Genomic DNA, 23,002 nt, shown 5'->3' with positions numbered 1-23,002 from the left:
CAAAGAACTTGTATGCATATATCCATAAACGCCTGAACACAAGACAATAGGGTGGTGAGGCCCTGCCATGGAGGGGGTGGGGGATAGGGGAAGGCTTAGAAGGGGTTAAATGGGGGAAAAGCAGACATATGTAATACTTTTAACAATAAAATATTTCATTAAAGAAATAATATGGCTCCAGGGTTTTACATGATTCATTATCTGACTATAAGAAGGACATGGACCTGGCTGGCATATGTATGGAATTTCTGGGTTACATTGTAACTCGATGGTTAAATTTTGAGAAAGTGCCAAACTGTTTTCCAAAGTGACAGTGCTGTTTTTAAATACCACTAAAACAATGAAGGAAGGTTCTATGTAATTTTTATGATACATAGCTGAGTTGCAGAAGAATTCTACCACCACTTCTATAGCATACATTTTCCTTTTAACACAATATAGTATATATCACAGTATAGCTGGAACATCCTTAGAGTGTAAGCAGACCTTTAGAGTTGCATCCTGTTTTATCCATCTTTGTGATGCCTGCACAATTTGGGCAACTGGCAGTCACCTATAGAATGTTGAATAAATAAATGGTGATGTGGATTTATCATTTAATAATAATACCTTTCTGACTTCCTTAAAGTCATTCTTTGCCTGTGAAGCAACTCTTTCAAGTGAAAGCCCTTCAAATAATTGAAGCTCGCTCCCATCTCCCCCTCCTCTCAGTCCTGAGATTTACAGTTATTTTCTTCAGAAGAAACTAACAGAAAGCACTGCACTGTTGAAATGTGAATGTTTTAGTTGATTGAATTATTTTAAATATCATATCTTATGTGATATTAACCAGATGTCTTGTTTTCCTTTTATGAACTCATTAATTTTTTTTATGTTACATTTAATCATGTGTCACACAAACTAGGTAACTGGCAGAGAAAAGAAAACAAATTTTGATGATCTTACTTATATGTGGAATCTAATGAATAAAATAAAGTAACAATATATAAACAAAGGCATAACCAGAGGGAACAGACTGACATCTGTCACAGGAGGAGGTTGGGGGACCGGATGTAATAAGATGAAGGGATTAAGCAACACACACATACACATATATATGAGGGAAAAGGGGTGCGGTTAGGTGGAGGTAAGCAAGTGCGGGATGGGGATTTACTAGTAAAGAGACTGCTTGGGGTGATGGGTGCAGATGATGTTTTCTTGAATTATACACTTGAAACCTGTGTGGTTTTGTGAACCAATGTTATCCCAAAAAGTACAATTAAAAAAATAAATAAATAAAAGCCAGCCCAGCCGGTGATGCTCAGTGGTTGAGAGTAAACCTATGAACCAGGAGGCCATTGTTTGATTCCCAGTCAGGGCATATGCCTGGTTTGTGGGCTGGACCCCCAATGTGGGGCATCAGGAGGTAGCTGGTCAAAGATTCTTTCATCATTAATGTTTCTATCTCTCCCTCTCTCTTCCTCTCTGAAATAAAAAAATATTAAAAATAATAATAAAATAAAAGCTAAAAATAAGAGCAACTAAGTTACTAGAAAATGGACTGGGTATTAGTGTATATTTATAAATGTGGAGTTGTTTAAAATAGAATGTAAAAATTCAACATTAAGGAAATGTTGAAAATGTTTTCTTCTCTGAGTTATAACCTGCTTTTAATTTTTCCTGTATAAAATTTTCCTTTTCCTGTATAAAATGTTCTTACTCATGTAGTATGTTCTTTCTCTTGATGTATATCATTAAATGAACCATTTTAACACCAAAGATAAAATAGGCCCTCACAGAGTCTACCATCTGATTATATACATTGACTTATATAAACATTTCATTTTCCCAAGTAATATTAGCTTAAGTTAATAAAAAAGGAGCAAAGAGTGCTATGGACCCTCAGATAAATAAAGTGGTTTTCTTGTTGATTCCTCTGCATAATGTGTACAACAGTCAATCATTTTATGCATGTAAACAAATAATGGTAATGAAGTCATGGTTTCCAGCTGAAGAATTCTCTACAATAGAATTTTTTAACTTGGACTATTTGCAATATTTATTTTTTAAAAGAGATGTAAAAAAAGGACAATTCTAGAATAAGATGGCAAATAGGATTTATCTCAGGTGCCAGTTAAGCTCTGAAGTAGTTGCTGCTTAAAGTCCAGCATCCAGAAATGTTATGAGACTGATTCAAGAAAAAAAGTGATTTCATGTTGTCTCAGGCAAGGAAGATAGAGTGTGAACACACATGTAATTTATTGGATAAAGTTGTAGCAAAACAGTAAAAAATAGTAAAAATCAATATATTATGTACCTGATTATACATTTCACTCTTTACATGCAATTTTATGCATGTATGTGTTTAGATACAAATTCATTATTGACAGGATTTGTTTCATATGAGTAAACTAGTGGCCCAGTGCACGAAATTCATGCACATTAAAAAAGAATTAATTAGAGGAAATATTTTAATATTGCTATTTGCCCTTTCTCTATAATAGAAGTGTCAGAGATGAAAGAAAATTAGTAAAATGTATATGAAAATCTTCCTCCTGTCAGAGTCGGGGGCACACCATGGGACCCAGAGTGAAGTCCCCGCACACCTGTGTGCACCTTGAAATCGCCTGAGACCCAGACCTGGCCGGCCCCACCCCCATTGGGCCAGATCCAGACCCATCTGACCCCACTCCCTTAAGCCCTGCCGGGTGGGGGGTGCAGCCTCAGGTCCCCAGGCCTGATACCAGGCATGGGGTGCAGCCTCAAGTTCCCCATCAAGCCCTGCTGGGTGGGGGACACAGCCTTAGGTTCCCCAGCCTGGCACCAGGGTGGGGGGTGTGACCTCAGGTCCCCCATCAAGCCCCACTGGTCAGGGGATGCTACCTGAAGTCCCCCGTCAAGCCCCACCAGGCAGGGGGTGCAGCCTCAGGTCCCCAGCCACAGCACCACACAGCCTCAGATTGCTGCTGATCACCCATTACAGCTCGTTATGGGAACCCCGCCTCAGCTGTGGGTGCAACCATCTTGTGACGGCATGATGGAATGAGAGTCAATTTGTATATTACCTCTTTATTATATAGGATATCTAAAAGACAGGCAGAAGTCAAGAATTTTTCCTAAATTTGACTAAATCTGCAGAATTCTTATGAACAGTTGCAAAGGTTAAGAATAGATGTAGTGATTTTACATATGTTTTTCTTGAAAAAATGTATCATGCTCCTCAGGAAATAAGAGTCTTTTGAATTTCTTTCTCCTTCTACTGACCAAAAAACTACTTAGAATTGAGAGAAAGTCCCCTGGGAGAAGAATGGAAAATGGCAAGGAGGGAATATGGTATATTTCTTATGTAAATTGTTTTTTTAGTGAGGGACATCAAAATGAACAGAATAGGAATGAAAAATTTTCCAATGCTGACAATAAACAAATGCTGTTGAAGTTGAAAGAATGGGATGTCCACAAGCAGACTGAATGGCTATTACAAGGAGTAGGCAAGGATGCTACTACCTTGATAAATTTAGCAAGATCCAGAATTCTACTCTTAGCTTGGCAAGTCCAGAAATTTGGTATTTTCAATGTCTTTGAATGGTTGCTAAAGGAGATAAAGATAATGATGTCACTCACCTGCTTAAATCCCTTCCATTGCTCCCCTTGTCCTTTACCAAAGACCACAATAACTAAGATAGCTTATACTTGACACATCTGTACTGAACTGCCCTTTTAAAATAGCTTTATTGACATCTCATACTATTTTATTCACCCACTTAACATGCAATTTATTGTCTTGTGCACCTATCAATGCAATTAATTTTAGAACATTCTCATTCCCCCCAAAAGAAATACTGTACCTCTAAGCTGTCACCTCCTCCAATCTCCCTATCTTCCATACTAGCCTTAGCAACCACTAATCTACTTCCTAGTTCTACATATTTACCTGTTCTGGACTATTTCATATTAATGGAATTATATAATACATGGTCCTTTGTGACTGGCTTCTTTAACTTAGCATATTTGAAAGGTTCATCTAGGTCAGTGATGGCAAACCTATGACACATGTGTCAGAGGTGACACGCAAACTCATTTTTTTGGTTGATTTTTCTTTGTTAAATGGCATTTAAATATATAAAATAAATATCAAAGATGTAAGTCTTTGTTTTACTATGGTTGCTAATATCAAAAAATTTATATATGTGACATGGCACCAGAGTTAAGTTAGGGTTTTTCAAAATGCTGACACACCGAGCTCAAAAGGTTCGCCATCACTGATCTAGGTTATAGCATGTATAAGGACTTTAGTTTTTATTTTTGCATAATATTCACATATATATTCTATATTAAAAATATTTATTGTTGAAAGTATTATATATGCTCCCTTTTTCCCCCATTGACCCATTTTAGTCCACTCCCACCTCCTACCCTTTGCCCCAGGCCTTCACCACCCTATTGTCTATGTCCATGGGTTAATGCATATATGCATACAAGTTCTTCGGTTGATCTCTTCTTACCCACCCTCCCCCACCTTTCCTCTGAGATTTGACAGTCTGTTCCATGTTTCTATGTCTCTGGATCTATTTTGTTCAACACTTTATTTTGGTCATTAGATTCCACATATGAGTGAGATCATGTGATACTTGTCTTTCTCTAACTTATTTCTACATTTTTAAATCCATTCTTTAATTGTTGGACATTTGGGTTGTTGCCATGTTTTAGCTTTAAGGAATAATACTGACATGAATATCCACACAAGTTTCTGTGTGGGCATGTTTTCTACTTTATTGGATTTATTCCTAATAGTGAAATTGCTGGATCATATAAAAACTGTTTTTACTGTTTGAGACACTGCCGGACGTTTTTTCAAAACAGTTGTATCACTTTACATTCCCACCAGCAGTGTAGGAGGCTTCTCCACGTCCCTGCCAACACTTATTATTTATCTTTTGATTATAGCCTTTCTGGTGGGTGTGAAGTCATATTTCATTGTGATTTTAATTTGTATTTCCCTGATGGTTAGTGATGTTGAAAATCTTTTCTTTGCTTATTGGCCATTTGTATATCTTTGGAGAACTGTCTATTAAGGTCCTTTGCACAATTTTAATTGGGTTATTTGTCTTTTTATTAATGTCTTATAATAGATAAATATATAGATGATTGAAGTGCAAAAGTATTAATTTTTATGTCGTATTAGTCATCTCAGGCTGCCATGCCAAAATACTAGAGACTGGGTGACTTAAACAGATTTGTTTTCTCACAGTTCCAGTGGTTGAAAAATCTGAGTTCAGGGTGCCACCATGGCCAACTCCTCTTTCTGGCTTATACACAGCTACTTTCTGGCTGTGTCCTCACATGAGAGAGAAGAGAGGGAAGGAGGAAGAGAGAGGGGAGGGGGAGGAATCTGGTGCCTCTTTCTCTACTTACAAAGGCAATAATCACATCATGAGGGCCCCACCACTATCTAAACTGTATTATCTCCCAAAGGCCCCATCTCCAAATATCATTACTTAAACATTTGAATTTGAGAGAACACAAATCAGGTCACAGCAGATGGTGACCAATTTATTTATTTTTTCTTGTGTTGCTTGGGCTTTTAGTATCATATTTAAGAAACCATTGCCTAATTCAAGATTATGATTTACCTCTATGGTTATTTGTAAGAGTATTATCATTTAAGTGTACTTAGATTGGTTTTTTTTTTTGGACTTGGAAATCATTCATGCTGTTGTCCCCTTGATCTGGAAAAAATTGTATTTAACATGCATTTTGCCCTGCTTACTCTTACTCATTTTTCACATGTTGTCTTAGATGCTCTCTGCCTACACATACCCTCTACATGGATTACTTGAACTGTGCTTGTGCTTTCTGATTACCCTAGATATAGCCCGATTAACACATTTATCAGATTGTATTGTAATTGCTTTAGTTACCTTCATTTACCATGTCTTTTTCACCATTATACACATTATAATGTCTGAAAACATTACAGGATCTCCTTCATATTAGCATTCAATATTTTGTGGAGTCAGGAAGCAAAAGATCAAAATGTCAGTTTATTAATTTACAATAAGGCCAGGCTGACATGGCTCAGTGGTTGAGCATTGACCTATGAACCAGAAGGTCACAGTTCGATTCCAGGTGGGGTCACATGCCTGGGTTGCAGGCTCGATCCCCAGTGTGGGGCATGCAAGAGGCAGCTGATCAATGATTCTCTCTTAATCATTGACTAGAAACCCGGTGCACAAATTCGTGTACAGGTGGGGTCCCTGGCCTGACCGGCAATCGTGGAGGTTGGCCAGCCATGGGAGGTTGGCTGTGGGAGCCCACTGACCACCGGGGGGCAGCTCCTATGTTGAGCATCTTCCCCCTGGTGGTCAGTGCATCATCATAGCAACCAACTGACCAGCTGTTTGGTTGACCGATCGCTTAGACTTTTATATAGAGAGATTTTCTCTCTCTCCCTCTCCCTTCCTCTCTGAAATCAATAAAAAAAATATTTTTTAAAAAAGAAATAGAATTGTCAGGCAGACCTGGTATCCAAACTGGGCTGACAAGGGCAAATCTCTTCTCTGAAGAAAACTACACACACAACATTCAGTTATTCTAAGAGCATTTCTTGGTATTCATGGACTCAGAACTTGTGACATTATCTCAACATTCAATGGACACAATGTCACCTTGGATGCTAGGGACCAAGGGTTCTCACTCTATCTCAACCTGTGACCCTGAGAGACAGGGCCCTTCCCTTTCAGACTGAGATTGTTTAGATGTTTAGGTCTTTCTTTTCCGTTATTTGGTGCCATCCCCTCCCCTTCTCATTGACAAATAATATAATGAGACACAAATGTTATTTTCTGAGCCATGTTCTACTCTTATAAATGCTACACAGGGTACAATTCTCTACGTCAGGACAATCTGTCTTCATACACTTTATAACATCTATAGCACCTGCCACCCTTTTTTTCTTTTTTGAGAGAGAGAGAAAGAGAGAGAGAGAGAGAGACATTGATGTGAGAGAGAAACGTTGTTCTGCTGCCTCCCACATGCTCCCCAACTGGGGATTGAACCCACATCCTTTTGGTGTACAGGACAATGCTCCAACCAGCTGAGCCACACTGCAGGCACAGGGGCCCACTACACCATTTTAACTCAGTGAATAGCAACAATGCCATAGCCCAAATATTTTTGTTATATAATTATAACTGTTAATGCTAGAGAGACATGCTTAGAGGTTGAGCTTTGTTGGGCTATATTGGGAGAGTTAAACATTCAGTTTGGATGCTATTTTGTGTGCCTGGGAGTGTTCGCCACAGCAGGTGTTACCTAACCAGATGCTAAAGCCTTTGAAATTAATCTGTAGCATCTTGTCAAACATGCCTCCTGCTTTACACTGTCAAAGCTGTTGAAAATTGGCTTCATCTGGCAACAGAGTTTTTGGTTGGCAATGACTCAGCCCTGACATGTTTAGCTACAATGCTTACTGGGCCCGGTGATTTTACTAATGTATTAGAATGCTGAGTTTTAATAAATTTTCAAATGCTTCAAGCATCAAATAAACAAAAATATCTTTTGGTAATCAGTAGAGATAAAATATATTTTTCCACTCTTTTTATAAAGATGAGTCAAGATTAAGGACGAGAACCTGAATTGGGTTACAGAACTAGAAGGCATAGTTCCTCTGTTAGGATTTGTGTCTGATGATCCTTCTCTCTCTTATTTCATATGTCTGATACTATAAGATGAGGTCTAAGGGCTTTTTCCATTTGGGGGAAATAGGTTAAAGGGGAAGGATACTTGATGCGGGTAACTTTGGTGTTGGTACTAGGCCCTTGAGTCTGTGTCTCTCCTTCCAGTAATAACATACTCAGGAACAGGATTTGGAAATTAGAGAAGCTGCTCAAAGTTAGGATTTGGGAAGCTACTCAAAGAGCCAGTGCTCAAAGGAGCGGAGTCTTCATTGTCCATCCTACTCCCCTGTGTGGTAGGCTTTAGGCTGGACCCTGGATTCTGGCCAGACTTGTAGGCAGTTGGGCTCCTCTCAAACAGCACCTCATAACAAGCAGCACAAGAGTTCACTGAAACCTCCTCAAATACATTTTATCCTGTCATTGTATTTCATTCTTCAGACAACATCTTGAGAGTTGTGTGAGCCCCAGGGTAGTAATAGATGCAATCAGAGACATGTGGAGAGAATAATAGCAGACAAGGTCAGAGATGTGTTTTAGGGGGCTTTTAAAAACAGTTTTATGATGCCTAGAGAATTTTCTCATAGTTTTCATCTTTATAGACATTAACATGATGTCCTCTTTTAAAAAGAGAATATAGACTGTTATTTGATGTGCTCCAGATAATAAAAACCTAATTAATTGATCAGCAAGAATTTACTAAGTGCAAAGGAACAAAGGGTGCAACAAGCCATTTTCTCTTATAAAAATGTGCTGGGTATTTTTACTTTACTATATTCATGTCAATCATTTTTAATATGCTAGTCTACTAATGATACAGTGAGAACCTTCTTTCTTTATTGATACTCTTAAAAGCAATCATACTGTCTCTGATTATTAGGAGTAATATTAGAATCTCCCCCCCCCTGCCAAAGTTAGGGATACTTTGAGATTATTCTAAGTGATTTAGTTTAGCCAGTTACATGACTCGAGTTACATTTCAGTTACCATTAATGAAAAAATGCTGCATGATTTTTGCATTTCCTGAAGCATCTAATGAAATATACTATCTAGATATGGAAAATTTGGTGTTGGAAGAAAACAAAATTATATGCAAAATAACTACAAGTAGGTCAAAAATTACTGAGTTTATATCATTTATTGGACATCTATTATAGTCAGAAACTATACTAGTCATATTTGTAATAAAGCTCTCATTTTTTTGGTATGTTAACACTTTATTTTTAGATTCACAACAAAATTGAGAGGAAGGTACATAGATTTTCTATATACCAATTGCCCCCCCCCCCTGCCCCGCCACGTGTAGCCTCCTTCATTATCAACATCCTACACCAGATGGCACATTTCCTACAATTTATGAGCCTACAGTGACACATCATTATTATCCAAAGTCCATAGTTGACATTATGGTTCTCTCTTGGTGTTATATATTCTATGGGTCTGAAAAAGGAATAATGACATGTATCTGTCATTATAGTACTACACAGAGTGTTTTCACTGTCCTAAAAACCTTGTGTGCTCCACCTATTCACCCCAACTCCCTCTGACTCAACTGCTGACATCCACTATCTCCATAGTTATAACTTTTCCACAATGTCATATAGTTGGAATCATACAGTATGTATGATTGGCTTCTTTCACTTAATAATATTCATTTGGGGTTCTTCCATGTCTTCTCATGGCTTGATAGCTCATTTCTTTTTAGCACTGATTAATAATTCATTGTATAATTGTACCACAGTTTATTTATCCACTCGCCTATTGAAGGACATCTTGGTTGCTTCCAGGTTTTGGCAACTATTAATAAGCTGCTATAACATCCATGTGCAGGGCTTGTTGTAGATATGTTTTCAGTTCCTTTGGATAAATATCAAGAAGCATGGCTGCTGAATCATATGGACTAATAATCTAATTTTTTTACCTGCATCCATCTAATAAGAAAGCATGCTGCCTACATTTCCCATAAAGACAACTGAGGTATTGGACCCAGATATGAGCCTAGCTCTGTTTCACCCTGAAATTTGTACTGTGTAGCCCAGTGATGGCGAACCTTTTGAGCTCAGCGTGTCAGCATTTTGAAAAACCCTAACTTAACTCTGGTGCCGTGTCACATATAGAAATTTTTTGATATTTGCAACCATAGTAAAACAAAGACTTATATTTTTGATATTTATTTTATATATTTAAATGCCATTTAACAAAGAAAAATCAACCCAAAACATGAGTTCGCATGTCACCTCTGACATGCATGTCATAGGTTCGCCATCACTGGTGTAGACCATGGCACAGAGACTTCCTGGAGCAGGCAGAGTATAAAGCCAGTTTACCCATTAGGTACAGTGAAAGCACTGCTTAAGGTTTATAATACTTTTTACTTTTCATGAAAATGATTCAATTACCTTTAAAACTAAAAGAAAACAAATGAATATAAACCAGACTGGATTATATTTATTTCTATATCTGCTGGGAAATGAAATACAGTTTTTGATAATCTTTATGAACAAATAGGCCCACAAATGCAAAAGAACTTAGGACCCACCAAAGTTATAATGTCAATTTGGGGGACTGAAAAAACTAGCTTGCTTCTAAATATGTTCCCAGCCAACCTGGGATAACCCTGCCTGCCCTCCAGGACTCAACAACCAAGAGGAACCTTCTCTACCAATTGCTGTTAAAAAACACCTGGTATCTGGGGCAGCTCTATGCACATATTGACAAATTCAAGTTCAGGAAGCAAAGCGGAGATAAGATGTAAGATGGCACATTTCAGTGCGAGTGTAGTAAGTGAAGCGTGGTAGGAATGCCACTTGATAGCCAGGCAGCCCGAGGCTCTGACAGCACCTATGTTTGATTTCAACCAACATCCCATTTTTGGACTTTTTGATGCCAGTTACCTTGACTAGAAGATTTTTTTAAACAAAAGTTACCTAATACCTATGTCCACATACCATAAGATAGCTGTCATAGCATGTTTGATTTTAAATAGACTTACATGTCTCAGGTCACTATTAATGCATTAAAATAATCTACTGTGCAGTTTTGGGGGGAAAAAACAAAATAGTTCTCTTATTGGAGTATGGACACAAAAAATCAAGGGAGCACAAAATATTATTTGCATGGTGTTTAAATCTCATTTTCTTTTTAAATTGAGCATCCTTACTCAACAATTTCTGTGAAACTCTAGGAGTCCAGTTGTGCCTGTCAAATTGTATTAGCTGTGTAGGAAGTTCTGCCGTCAAGCTGTCTAGCCCAGGGCTGACCATGAGACAAGGCTGTGGCTGACCATGAGACAAGGCTGTGTCCCACAGTAATTTTGGATGACAGCTTACCCTGAGCTCATGCAAGTCTAGGAGGCAATTAGAATACCGGAGGTCATTAACGCTGTGTTTGATTATGTAACATAGCATAGAAAAAAATTACACACACACAAACACACACATTGGTGAGGTATTGATTTCTATGAAACAAATGTGTGTGTGTGTTTTCCAAACCGAATGATTTCTAAAGTAAATTTCTAAAGTCTCTTGTGAATTTATAACCAATATTCAGAGATATGTGTACATATAAAATTTAAGGAATATATTGTCTTTTATTGTTTTGTTTTCATTTCTCCAATGAAGTATTTCTGATATTAATTTGTTCTAAAAAGTATGTCCTACGATGTGGGGAAGGATGTATTTTATATATGTAAATTTATGTGCAATTTCATCCGAAAATATACATATTTAAAATCCAAAGCTTCCTACCGAGTATTACAAATAGAATTTGTTAGAAGAATTTTCAATTTCCAAAAGAGGAGATACACAAATATAGTAAATTGGGGGCATAGCCTAAGGAAGTCTTTATAAAAACATTTTGAAGCAGTTAGTTTTGTCTAATTTAAGTGCTAGATGGTCAAATCAGCATACTCTCATGCCATATGCTTCCCTCGGAGCTAGTTTTGATTTGCATAAATGTTAGATGGTTGGAGAATAAACTTAAAAGATGCTTTTTTTGTGGATGGTGAGGGTGTTGGTGGTGCTCAGTGAAGCTGAATTCCAACTCAGCCTTTATTTTATTCTTCTCTCTCACACTGGTTTGCACTCAGATATACGGCTGCAGAAATAAGGCCATTATCTGTTCATTCATTTAGTAACCACAAGGTTAGAGAATGCAGGCTTGACTGCTAGGTAAAGAATGTTAAAACTGTAATTATGATGAATGCACTGTCATAGATTGCTCTGGAGACTTCTGTCAATGACTTGAAATTAAAAGGTTGATTTCCCTGTTGCCATGCAGTGTTTCCTGACCTGCTTTTCTGAGGTGAGGACTCACCTATTAAACCAAGGCCCTTGCAAACATTTCAATAATGAGAAAATATACCTCCCTCCCTGCAACTAAACCTCCTGGAGTTAGCACACCATTCTGTAATGAGTCAGGGAAGTTAACAGTCTCTTTTCAGTACTCCTATGTTTAATATTAAATATCAAAAAAATGGACTTAAAGGTGCACATGTGTAAAAATTGAATGTTCGCTTGGCTGGTGTGGTTCAGTGGTTGAGTGTCAACCTATGAACCAGGAGGTCACGGTTCGATTCTTGGTCAGTGTACATGCCGGATTGTGGGCTCAATCCTTGGGGTGGGGGAAGGGGCGTCAGGCAGCCAATCAATGATTCTTTCTTAGTGTTGATGTTTCTATTTCTCTCTCCCTCTCCCTTGAAATCAATAAAAAAAAATAAAAAATAATTGAATGTTTTGCACCTGTCCAATGATGAGCAGCCTGGTAGGCTGTGGTGATTTTCAGGGTGGAAAGAGCATGAGGAGAAGAGATGAAGGAGGATGCAGGGGAAGCTCTGAATCTATACACCTTTCTGACCAGGTTACTTCTGTGGAATCTAAGTAGGCGCAGGAACTGAGTGAATCTGTATTTTGCCCTTTTATTTCTCCCTTTGAGAATTACACATGTGGGACCAAAACAAGAGAAGATTGTTTGTGTGAAACTGGTTGAGAATAACCCACTGACCTAAGGGCTATTATATGAAACATTAACAGCTCAGCCACTTAATTACTCAAGTTCACCCTTAGCTGGATGCCAGCACGCACAGGTGAAACCACCATTAAGATAAAAAGGAAGGTTACCTGTGCTCCAGCGTTTGAAGAGTGTGAGGGATGTTGATACCAGCACGGACATTGCCAAATATTAGTACTTTCATGATCCTTGCGGGAGTTAAACCTTTTTATACAAATTGTGTTATCTGTGTTATAGGCTAAAAAGGCTGCCATGGTAATTAATCATGTAACAGATGTAAAGTTCCTAACAAATCCCTGGCCTATAATAAATGCTCAAGAAGTAACACTTTAAGAAGAGGACAAGGAAAGGCAGTAACACTAGGAATTTAGCTGAAAATGAGCAACTTTAGATTTTATGTAACTTAAGAAACTTGTAATTTATAATTAGGAGCACAAGAAAATTAGATGACTATGTTGGTAAATAAGAAGTGACACTTTCAAATGACCTCATGAGTTGAACTAGAATCGAGGGGGATTGATGTAGCTAAAAATGATGCACTCCTGAGTAAAAAGTTTGACGGGTGAATGCCTGAGCGCCTGTAAACTTACTGTGAGCAAGGGCTTTAACTTGCTTCTTTCACTACCATCTCCCTTGCACTTAGAATAGTGCCCAATACATAGGGAGTGTCGTGTGTGTGTGTGTGTGTGTGTGTGTGTGTATGTGTGTATGTGATGTGCATGAGAACATGTTGAGAAAGAACAGGACATTCCCTTTGGTCTGTGGGTACTTATATAGTACTGTGTGTCCTCACTGCTTTTTAAAGTTTCAGGAAAAAATACAGAGTAGGGAAAGTAATTTTGGTTCTTGGGCAAGTAAGAATTCTGGCAGACTGTGGTTGGGAACACAATGATTAGTCTGAAAAGTTGTTGAGTATAATTTGTGGTTGGTAGCGGATCTATGACTCCCATCTCAGTGATTCAAAGCAAACTCAGCGCCTTTGAAATCAGAAATGGTGAAGTAAAATGAAGTTTTCTTCTCACATTACCCTTCACTGTCTTCAGCTTCTAACAATACTCTCTGTTATACACTGTGTTCTCTTTCTTTCTTTCTTTTTTACCATAAAGTGTATTTTTTAATCTTTCCATGTTGCTATATAAAGATCTAGCCTACTTATTTTGCTCTTTGTACAATATTCCATTATGTATATTTAGTTTATTTAATTCATCCATTTTATTGTAGATAGAAATTGGGATATTCCCAATTCTTTTATTTTTTTAACCCTTTATTGTTGAGAGTATTACAGATGTTCCTCCATCTCCCTCACCCCTTGCACCCTCCACTCAGATCCCACCCCGCCCAGGCCTTCACCACCCTATTTATTATCTGTGTCCATGGGTAATGCAGGTATGCATATAAGCTTTTTGATTAATCTCTTCCCACCCCCCTCCCCACTTCCCTCTGAGATTCATCAGTCTGTTCCATGTTTACATGCCTCTGGTTCTATTTTATTCATCAGTTTATTTTGTTCATTATATTCCTTATTTATTTTAGACTTAATTGTTGAGAGATATGTATTTATTGCCATTTTGTTGTTCATATTATATATATGTGTATATATATATGTATATGTATACATATATATACATATATATATATTTCATTTTCTTCTTCTTCTTAAAGAAGACCCTTCAACATTACATGGTTTGGTGGTGATGAGCTCCCTTAGCATTTTCTTGTCTGTGAAGTTCTTTATCTGACCTTCAATTTTAAATGATAGCTTTGCTGGGTAGAGTCATCTTTGTTGTAGGTCCTTGCTTTTCATCACTTTGATTATTTCTTGCAGCTCGCCTCTGGCCTACAAAGTTTCTGTTGAGAAATCAGCTGACAGTCATATGGGTGCACACCTGTCCAAGAGAAAGCTGCCCCCCCCCCCAGTTTATGCTCTGATGCCAGAAAATTTAGTCCCTCCCTGTATGTCCCTGAATCCTTTCAAGCTGCTGCCCCAGTGCTGGAGCTCAGAGGGAATGAGTCTGAATAAGTCCTTGTTTGGGCACTTTAAGAGTATCTGGGATTCCAACAACCATCAGTGACACTCAGCCACCAAGTCTGCTATTTTTTAAATATATTTTTATTGATTTCAGAAAGGAAAGTGGAGGGGGATAGAGATAGAAGCATCAATGATGAGACATGTAGGCTGCCTCCTACATGTCCCCCCACTGGGGATCAAGCCCACAACCTGGGCATGTGCCCTGACCAAAATCAACCCTGGGTCATAGGTCAACACTTAATCCCTGAGTCAAATCGGCCAGGCAACTCTGCTATTTTTTATAGCCCAAAGTTAAGGGAACTTCTCCTCCTGGCACTGGTACCCTGGGATAAGGGGTATGGTGCGGGGCTGGGACCCCTTGTTCCCCATGGGGACCTCCACTGCCAAGATTTCTTTCCCAATTAAGAACACGCCACACATGGGTGTCAGACTAGCCTGTTCATCACCTCTGCCCCTCCTACCAGTCTCAATGTGGCTTCTTTAATTATTTAGTTTTAAGGCTTCCATTCAGTTAGATTTCAGGTGGTTCTGAATGATGGTAGTTCTGTGGTTTTGTTGTAATTTTGATGTGGTTGTGAGAGGAGGCAAGTACTGCATTTACCTACATTGCCATCTTGGCTCTCCTCTCCCGGATATTCCCAGTTCTTGAACACAAAACCAACTTTCCTTAGAATCTCTTATATTCTGGTACTTATGGTACAAGAGCAAAAGTTAGCATACATTATTTTTCAAATCCATTTGATTATGGATTTTTTTTTCTGGGACTCTTGTGGAAATACTGTTCTATAGAATATATTTTGAGAAAAAAAGTCTAGAGAAATAACATATGGGTTAACTATGTATTTTCACTTTGAAAATGAATAAGACCAATATAATATATCAATAAACAAATGCTAAGTCTGAATGCACAAAGTATTGGGAGCCATAATGTCACTTTATATACATGCAAATAAAATATAGCAGACAATAATGTCATTGTGTAGAAAATGGCATAATATTTTAGATATAGACAAAAACAAAAGCTACAAAATAAAATAAATATACATGTTATGTATTGAGCAAATTTAAAAATCTCACTCAAAAGATAAATAGCTTCTTAATTATACCTTTTAAAATTGTTTTGGTATTAAAGTTTTGGGAATATGAATCATTCATTTATTGTTACAACAAAGCTATATTAAGTATATGCAGTTTGTCAGGAACTATATGAAGTCTTGAGGATATGAAAATAAACAACATAACAACCTTGCCTTACAGGAATGTACTGCTGACTTGGAGGAGATGGACACATAATTCAATTAATATAAATACAATACAGTAAGTGCACTGATAGATTTTGAACAAGGGATTATAGAGTATTAATAAGGAAAGCTGATGCTTTATGAATAAATTAGGCAGACAGGATGGGTGATTGTATTCCAGGTATAGGAAGTAGTATGAAAACAGGAGACAGAAGTTCGAAAGGTGGAAATACAAACAGGAAAGAAAAATCTCTGATAGATGTAGAAGATACACCTTTTAAGAAAGAGGTTTGAAAGGGTCAGTGTCACCTGTACATCAACGGAATTTGTAAGCATGTAATGTTTCTTGTGTGTGGTACTTTGGTGATGAGTTTTGAGTGCTTGTTAGTGATGGAAATCCCTGATGTGCCTCAAATGTGAATTATGAAAGATCTTTGGGGTCAAGTGTGACAACTATGTCTCAGTTAACTCTAAATCTTCAGCACTTAACAAGGCTCTGGTAGGTAGTAGGTGCTCATTAAATAATGTATGGATGGATAGTTAGCGGGATGATAAATTTGTATAATTTGTACAGTTGAGGAATTTGATGATTTTTCATTTTCAGCCAGAAGGAGGCAGTGTTGCAGAAATTAAAAAATTTTGAAATCCGTGGATTCTTTTTAACTATGTGACTGTGAGTGATTTATCCACCTGTGCTAAGCTTCAATATCCTTACATTCAAAATAGGGAAGAGATTATGTAATTCATTCAAAATGCTAAATTGTTTTTGTCTATATCTGAAATATTATACCATATTCTCCACAATGACATTATTGTCTGTTATGTTTTATTTGCATGTATATAAAGTGACCCCTACTCAAAAATGATAATTGTTATTGTTCAGTGAGAAATAAAGCTAATTAATTATAAAAGGGCTGTGTTTTAGATGATTTAAAAGTTAAAGTCTGTTTAAATTTAATGTATTTGAAACTAGGAAGCTCTGAAAAGTTCTGTGATCTTGAAAAAAAATATAATTTTTACAAAGACTGAAAGAAGGACAAATTAGAAGGAGAAAGCTCTGCCAAAACCGGTTTGGCTCAGTGGATAGAACGTCAGCCTGCAGACTGAAGGGTCCCGGGTTCGATTCCGGTCAAGGGCATGTACCTTGGTTGCAGGCACATCCCCAGTAGGGGGTGTGCAGGAGGCGGCTAATCGATGTTTCTCTCTCATCGATGTTTCTAACTCTCTATCTCTCTCCCTTCCTCTCTGTAGAAGGAGAAAGCTCATTATCAGGAAGAAAAAGACAACTTATTGTCATCATTCAGAATGAAATAGATTGTTTGGGTTCAAAGTCCAGCTATACCATTGACTAAGTGTCTAACTTTGGGGAAATGTCTTAACTTCTCTATGCCTCAATGAGATTTAGAAAAAGAAAATTTATACTCTTAGAGCAGTTTTAGGTTCACAACAAAATTGAGGGACAGGTACAGAGCTTTCTCATATACCTCCTGTAACCACACATGCATAGCCTCCCTCATTAAAAATATCCCCCATCAGCCGAAACCGGTTTGGCTCAGTGGATAGAGCGTCGGCCTGCGGACTGAAAGGTCCCAGGTTCGATTCCGGTCAAGGGCATGTACCTGGGTTGCGGGCACATCCCCGGTGGGGGATATGCAGGAGGCAGCTGATCGATGTTTCTCTCTCATCGATGTTTCTGACTCTCTATCTCACTCCCTTCCTCTCTGTAAAAAATCAATAAAATATAAAAAAAAAAAATATCCCCCATCAGAGTGGTACATTTCTTGTATGTAATTGATGAACTTACATTGACACAGCATCACCCAAAGTCCATAGTTTACATTATGGTTCACTCTACATTATGGTACATTCTACATGTTTGAACAATGTATAATGGTATATATCTGTCATGCTATCATACAGAGTATTCTACTGTCCTAAAAGTTATCTGTACTTGGTCTATTTATCCACCCACCCTCACAGCACCTGGCAACAATTAATCTTTTTACTATATCTATAGTTTTGATTTTTTTTCAGAATGGTATACAGTTGGAATCATACAGAATGTAGCCTTTATCAGATTGTTGTTGTTGTTTTCACTTAGTATAATGTTCCTCCATGTTTCTTTCCTAGCTTAATAGCTCATTTCATTTTTAGCACTTTATAATATTCCATTGTTTGGACATAGCACCATTTATTTATCTATTCACCTACTGAAGGGCAACTTGGTTACTTACAAGTTTTAGCAATTATGAATAAAGCTGCTATAAACACCCGTGTGCAGGTTTTTGTGTAGATAATTCTCAACTCTTTGGGTTAAATACCAAGGTGTGAGATTGCTGGATTATATGATAAGAATATATAGTTTTGTTTAGTGAGATATTGTATTTTTCAGGGTTTTAATAGGATGAATCAGATAATCAATATAAATTGCTTGGCAGAGTACCTGGCATATCAATCCATGTTAATTATATTTTCTGATATTATTTCATAAAAGATTATATAAAACTCAATTATTGGCAGTATGGATGGAAAAGTAGGTAGAGAAAAAAATCAGAAGAAAAGTGTAAAATCATTTGATAATTAACTCCATGTGAAGTATTCGCATCTACAGCAGTACTAGATATGCAGAATATTTTGTCTAATACTTGTTCCTCTGCCTGGAAGGAATACCTTGCCTTGAGTCTCCTAGTTCCCCACCCTCCCTTTGAACTAATTAAGGATTATGCAAGGTAATTGTAAGTAATGGTTATCCAATTCTTTAGATAAGAAAAAAGAGTATTGCTAAATGCACCCTAGATCTGAATCATATAAACCTGATGAACAACTAAGGTTAAAATGGTGTAGTGGAAAAGCACTAGACACACAGTCTGGGGAACCAAGTTCATGGCCTAACTCACTCTCTATGGCTTGCTTTGTGAACTTGGATTTAATTCTTAGTAATCGAGTTTCCTCCACCATAAAATAGGAATGAGACTCCCTCACTGGTTATTAGAGAGCAAGATGAGATAATGAATGTGAAAGTAGTGCCTGAAATATTCAAGAAGTCAATAAGTGTAAGTCTAATTTTAATACATGGAGTCACTAAATAGCTTGCTCATAATCAATGCCATGATAATAAATAAAAAATGCAAAGTCATCTGTCACCAGTAGCATCTTGAGTAAATGTCGTGTCGTGGTACATTTCTTACAATTGATGAATCTACATTGACACATCATCACTCAATTTCGAATACCCGAATGCACTTGCAGAGTTATATTTTTCTCTTATTCTCTACACATAAAAGCATATTTCTACATTGCAGAGGGTTTGATAATAGAAATACATAGGAAGAAGCCAAAAAAATCATGTATTATTTTACTACCTGGAAATATTCAATTCCTTTTGGTTTTTTATCTTTCTGTATATAACAAGCTAAATCTCCAGAAAGATCAACCCAAATATGTTTCTTAAAATGGCTATGTTAAGTACACATATTTGATTTCTGTTTTATCATAATATTCATGAGCATAGGATTACATTTAAGTGACTATATGTTTGTATCTTTTTTGTTGTTGTTAATCCTCTCCTGGGGATATTTTTTCATTGATTTTTAGAGAGAGTGGAAGGGAGGGGGACAGACAGAGAAATATTGATGTGAAAGAGACACTTTGATCAGTTTCCAGGGATCAAGCTTGCAACTGAGGTACATGCCCTTGACTGGAATCAAACCCAGGACCCTTCAGTCCTGGGGCTGACACTCTATCCACTGAGCCAAACCATGCAAGAGCTAAATAACTATCCTATCTAATAATAAACAAACATGGTAATTGACCATACATTTGCTATGCCTCCCATTGGCTAATCAGTGCAATATGCAAATTAACTGCCAACAAAGATGGTGGTTAATTTGCATACATAGGCTCCAAGCAGTGGAGCAAAGCCTGAAGGCCCAGGGCCAGTGGAGCAGTGAAGCCTGACGTTTCTGGGGCCGGCTCCGGCCAGAACTCGCCAGAGCGAAGGCCTGGGCCCCGGGTACCAGAGGCAAACTGGTTCCAGCAGCCAGGGGAAAGGAAGGCCCATTGCACTAATCTCTTCATGCAACAGGCCTCTAGTATGTTAATAATACACAATACAGAACCTTTGTCTCTTTCTTCTTTTCTCCATCAAAGTATGCAGTTTATACAAAAGCTTCATTTTTATGCAAATTTTTATTGTTTTCTACTTGTTTATTTCCATTCTCCAGTTAAATAACATATCAGAGAATATCAATAGCATTTAAGCAGGCAGCAATTAGGGGAGAAAACCCTTATATGTAATGCCAGCCCAAATGGAGCAAGGGACCCTTTCATCTTGATTTTAAGCTCTCCTTCTATTCTGATGGCTTTGAAGTGCTCACTTGGGATGAAGCCACTCAGAAAAATTCAGCAAAATAAGTGGTTTGACGCAAGCAAAAATATAAACCCTCAACCTTTCCCAGCTTTGCATAATCATCACATTCGTTTACTTTATACTAAATTTGCCTTTGTGGAGGTTACATTAACCAAACATATTTTCCCCATTTTTTAAAATCTTCTGACAGTGCCTTCTCAGTCTGCAGCTAAGTTTCCCCAAATACTTAAATATTTGACAAGCACCAATTTTGTTACTAAGACTCACTCTAAATTATTAAATATATATAGATCTGTTTATTTTTTTTCAAAATGTTTTAAAATAATGTCTGCTTATAAGAGTAGCAGAATAGGCAAATTCGATTTCTTGATCTTCTTTTAAAGTAATTTTTACAGTGTCTAAACTCTGCTTAGTAGTAAAATTGTCCATATTATATACAGTTGTTTGTATTAAAAATAATACAATAATCAATAAGTAATAGTACAAGAATGAACTCTATGTTTCCTCTACTGTACTCACGACTCTAAATCTAAACCTACTTTTGCCCCACGCTGTACTATCTGATCGCATTCGGGGGAAGGAAGCCACTGAAGTGTCATTTGTTGCACAGAGCAATACTCCAAAACTTTCAATATTTCATAATGTGACCCACTTTTATTTACTGAAAATAAATATCAATTGAGCACCCACTATGTCGTAGATGTTGGGAGTGTAGTAGTGAAGTCAGACAAAGTCCCATTTCATATGGAGTTTACAATTAGTAAGAGACTCTTTGATAATATTATTAAGTCTTAAGTCCACTTATTATTTTGTAAGAGGTACATTCTCTTTCTTCATCTTGTTAATGGGTAAATGAACTTTTTAATCTCTAAATAGCACATTTAGTAGGATTTTTTTGGTTGGTGTTGGTGGTAGTATTTTTGTTGTGTGTTCTTTGATGGTCTGGTATGTACAGTCACAACATTGCTCTCTATAGGAATAAAAGTGTAAGATTTTTTGAGGGGTTAACAAAATTAGCCAAATTTAAATTTCTATATTATTAATACACTAGGAGCCCAGCGTGCGATTCGAAATTGCATGGTGCCACCCACTCCCTCTCTGGCCCTTGAAGCAGCCACAGCCACTGTTGATCATGCCCTCTCCCAGCGCAGGCGCGCGGAGGCCCCTGCTGTCCCGCCCCCGACACTGTGCGCGCAATCGCCTCCTATCCGGTCAACCCATTACGGTGTCCTGGTTAATTAGCATATTTCTCTGTTTTTTACACACACACACATATATATATATATATATATATATATATATATATATATATATATATATAATCATACTAATGTTAAGTTTAGTACAATATATCTGATACATTTTGAAATATATTTTATCCACTCATCTAAGCAGCATACTATAATAAAATGTATATGTTAAATATAATGAATTCAAATTTTTTGAATGTTGGAATCAAGTTAATTTAATAACAGCAATATATGTATACAGCCAGTCATTTGCTTCATTTTTTTCATTCTTTACATTCAAAAGATTAGATTTTGATTTTTTTAATTTATGTTGGAATGTTGTTTTTCCTTAATTTGAAATGTGTCTTCAAATATGTTTTATTCCCTTTTCAGGAATTTGCTGCACTGACAAAAGAATTAAATGCATGTAGGGAACAACTTCTAGAAAAGGAAGAAGAAATTTCTGAACTTAAAGCTGAAAGAAATAACACAAGAGTAAGTATAAAACTGCCTCTGCTTGAAATTGACTCCATATTTAATTCAGTGCCTTATCTCTTATATGGGCATAAAAATAAATATTTAAAAACTTCAGGGAGACTTTAAGCAGACATCACTTACAGTCGGTTACTTAAAGTAAAGGACAATATACTACAAAACTCAAAACAGGAAGACAGGAAACCTAAATTAGAGTTTCGGGTACTAAATTACTATGTTGCCTTAAAAAATGTCCTTTTCCCCTGTCCTTTTCTCTTTTTCCAATTTTAAAAAGAAAGGCTGGGTTTCAATACAGAATTTCAAACTTTCAAAGTGTTATACTGGAGTGGGAGACCAATACCTCAGAGGCCGGAGATAGGCACAGGGGAGAGGTTTGAGGGGGGAGCGTGAGTTTCGATTATGAGGTAATATGAGGGACTGTTGTAGCAAAATATTTATTTATAAAAAATTTTAAAAGTTTTAAAATGCAAAACCACTAGAACAGAAATTTCCAAGTTAAAAGAGACCTACTTTTTCTGTTTTAGAAGATTGTCATGGAGACTTTCATTTCTGATTTCTGAGTTTAGGAAACTGATGGAATATACTATATTCTCCTCTTGGAAGCCCATGTATTGTTTCAATCTCATGACATTTAACATTCAAGTTCAAAATGTGATTGAAGATGCCATCTTTTCTAGCTATGAAGTCACTAAATTTAATAAAATATATAAATTACCATAATGCCCAGAAATGAGAGCAGCTATTCTACTAATGAACGTAGAGAAAAAATACTTTTGTGTGTAGTTCAACTTTATATAAAGTAGGTGAAAAATATTTTAAATGTTAGAGTTCTAACAGATTAATGCTGAGAAAACAAGTTATAGTTAATGTACTTGTTCATTTTATGCTTGGTCTTAGAGAGTAATATAAAAATTATACCTTCATAAACACTGAGCTAGTGCGCTAATGAGAGATACCGCTATATGAACAATGGTTATATC

General features: G+C 37.0%; 1 protein-coding gene across 7 annotated transcripts in view; it reads left to right on the top strand.

Annotated features, from left to right (window-relative positions):
- The window catches only part of PPFIA2 (PTPRF interacting protein alpha 2), a 460,535-nt gene that overhangs the window by 264,717 nt on the left and 172,816 nt on the right, over positions 1 to 23,002 (top strand). For all 7 annotated transcript variants that reach the window (XM_006083971.3, XM_014451455.2, XM_006083973.3 and 4 more), the window contains one exon: positions 21,921 to 22,022. In XM_006083971.3, coding sequence (XP_006084033.1) covers positions 21,921 to 22,022 — 102 coding nt within the window. The remainder of the gene's footprint in view (positions 1 to 21,920; positions 22,023 to 23,002) is intronic.

The sequence above is a fragment of the Myotis lucifugus genome, unplaced genomic scaffold (genome assembly GCF_000147115.1).
Source record: "Myotis lucifugus unplaced genomic scaffold, Myoluc2.0 scaffold_9, whole genome shotgun sequence".
NCBI classification, from domain to species: domain Eukaryota; kingdom Metazoa; phylum Chordata; class Mammalia; order Chiroptera; family Vespertilionidae; genus Myotis; species Myotis lucifugus.
Note: the sequence above shows the minus strand (reverse complement) of the source record. Positions and strands in the feature narration are given on the sequence as shown.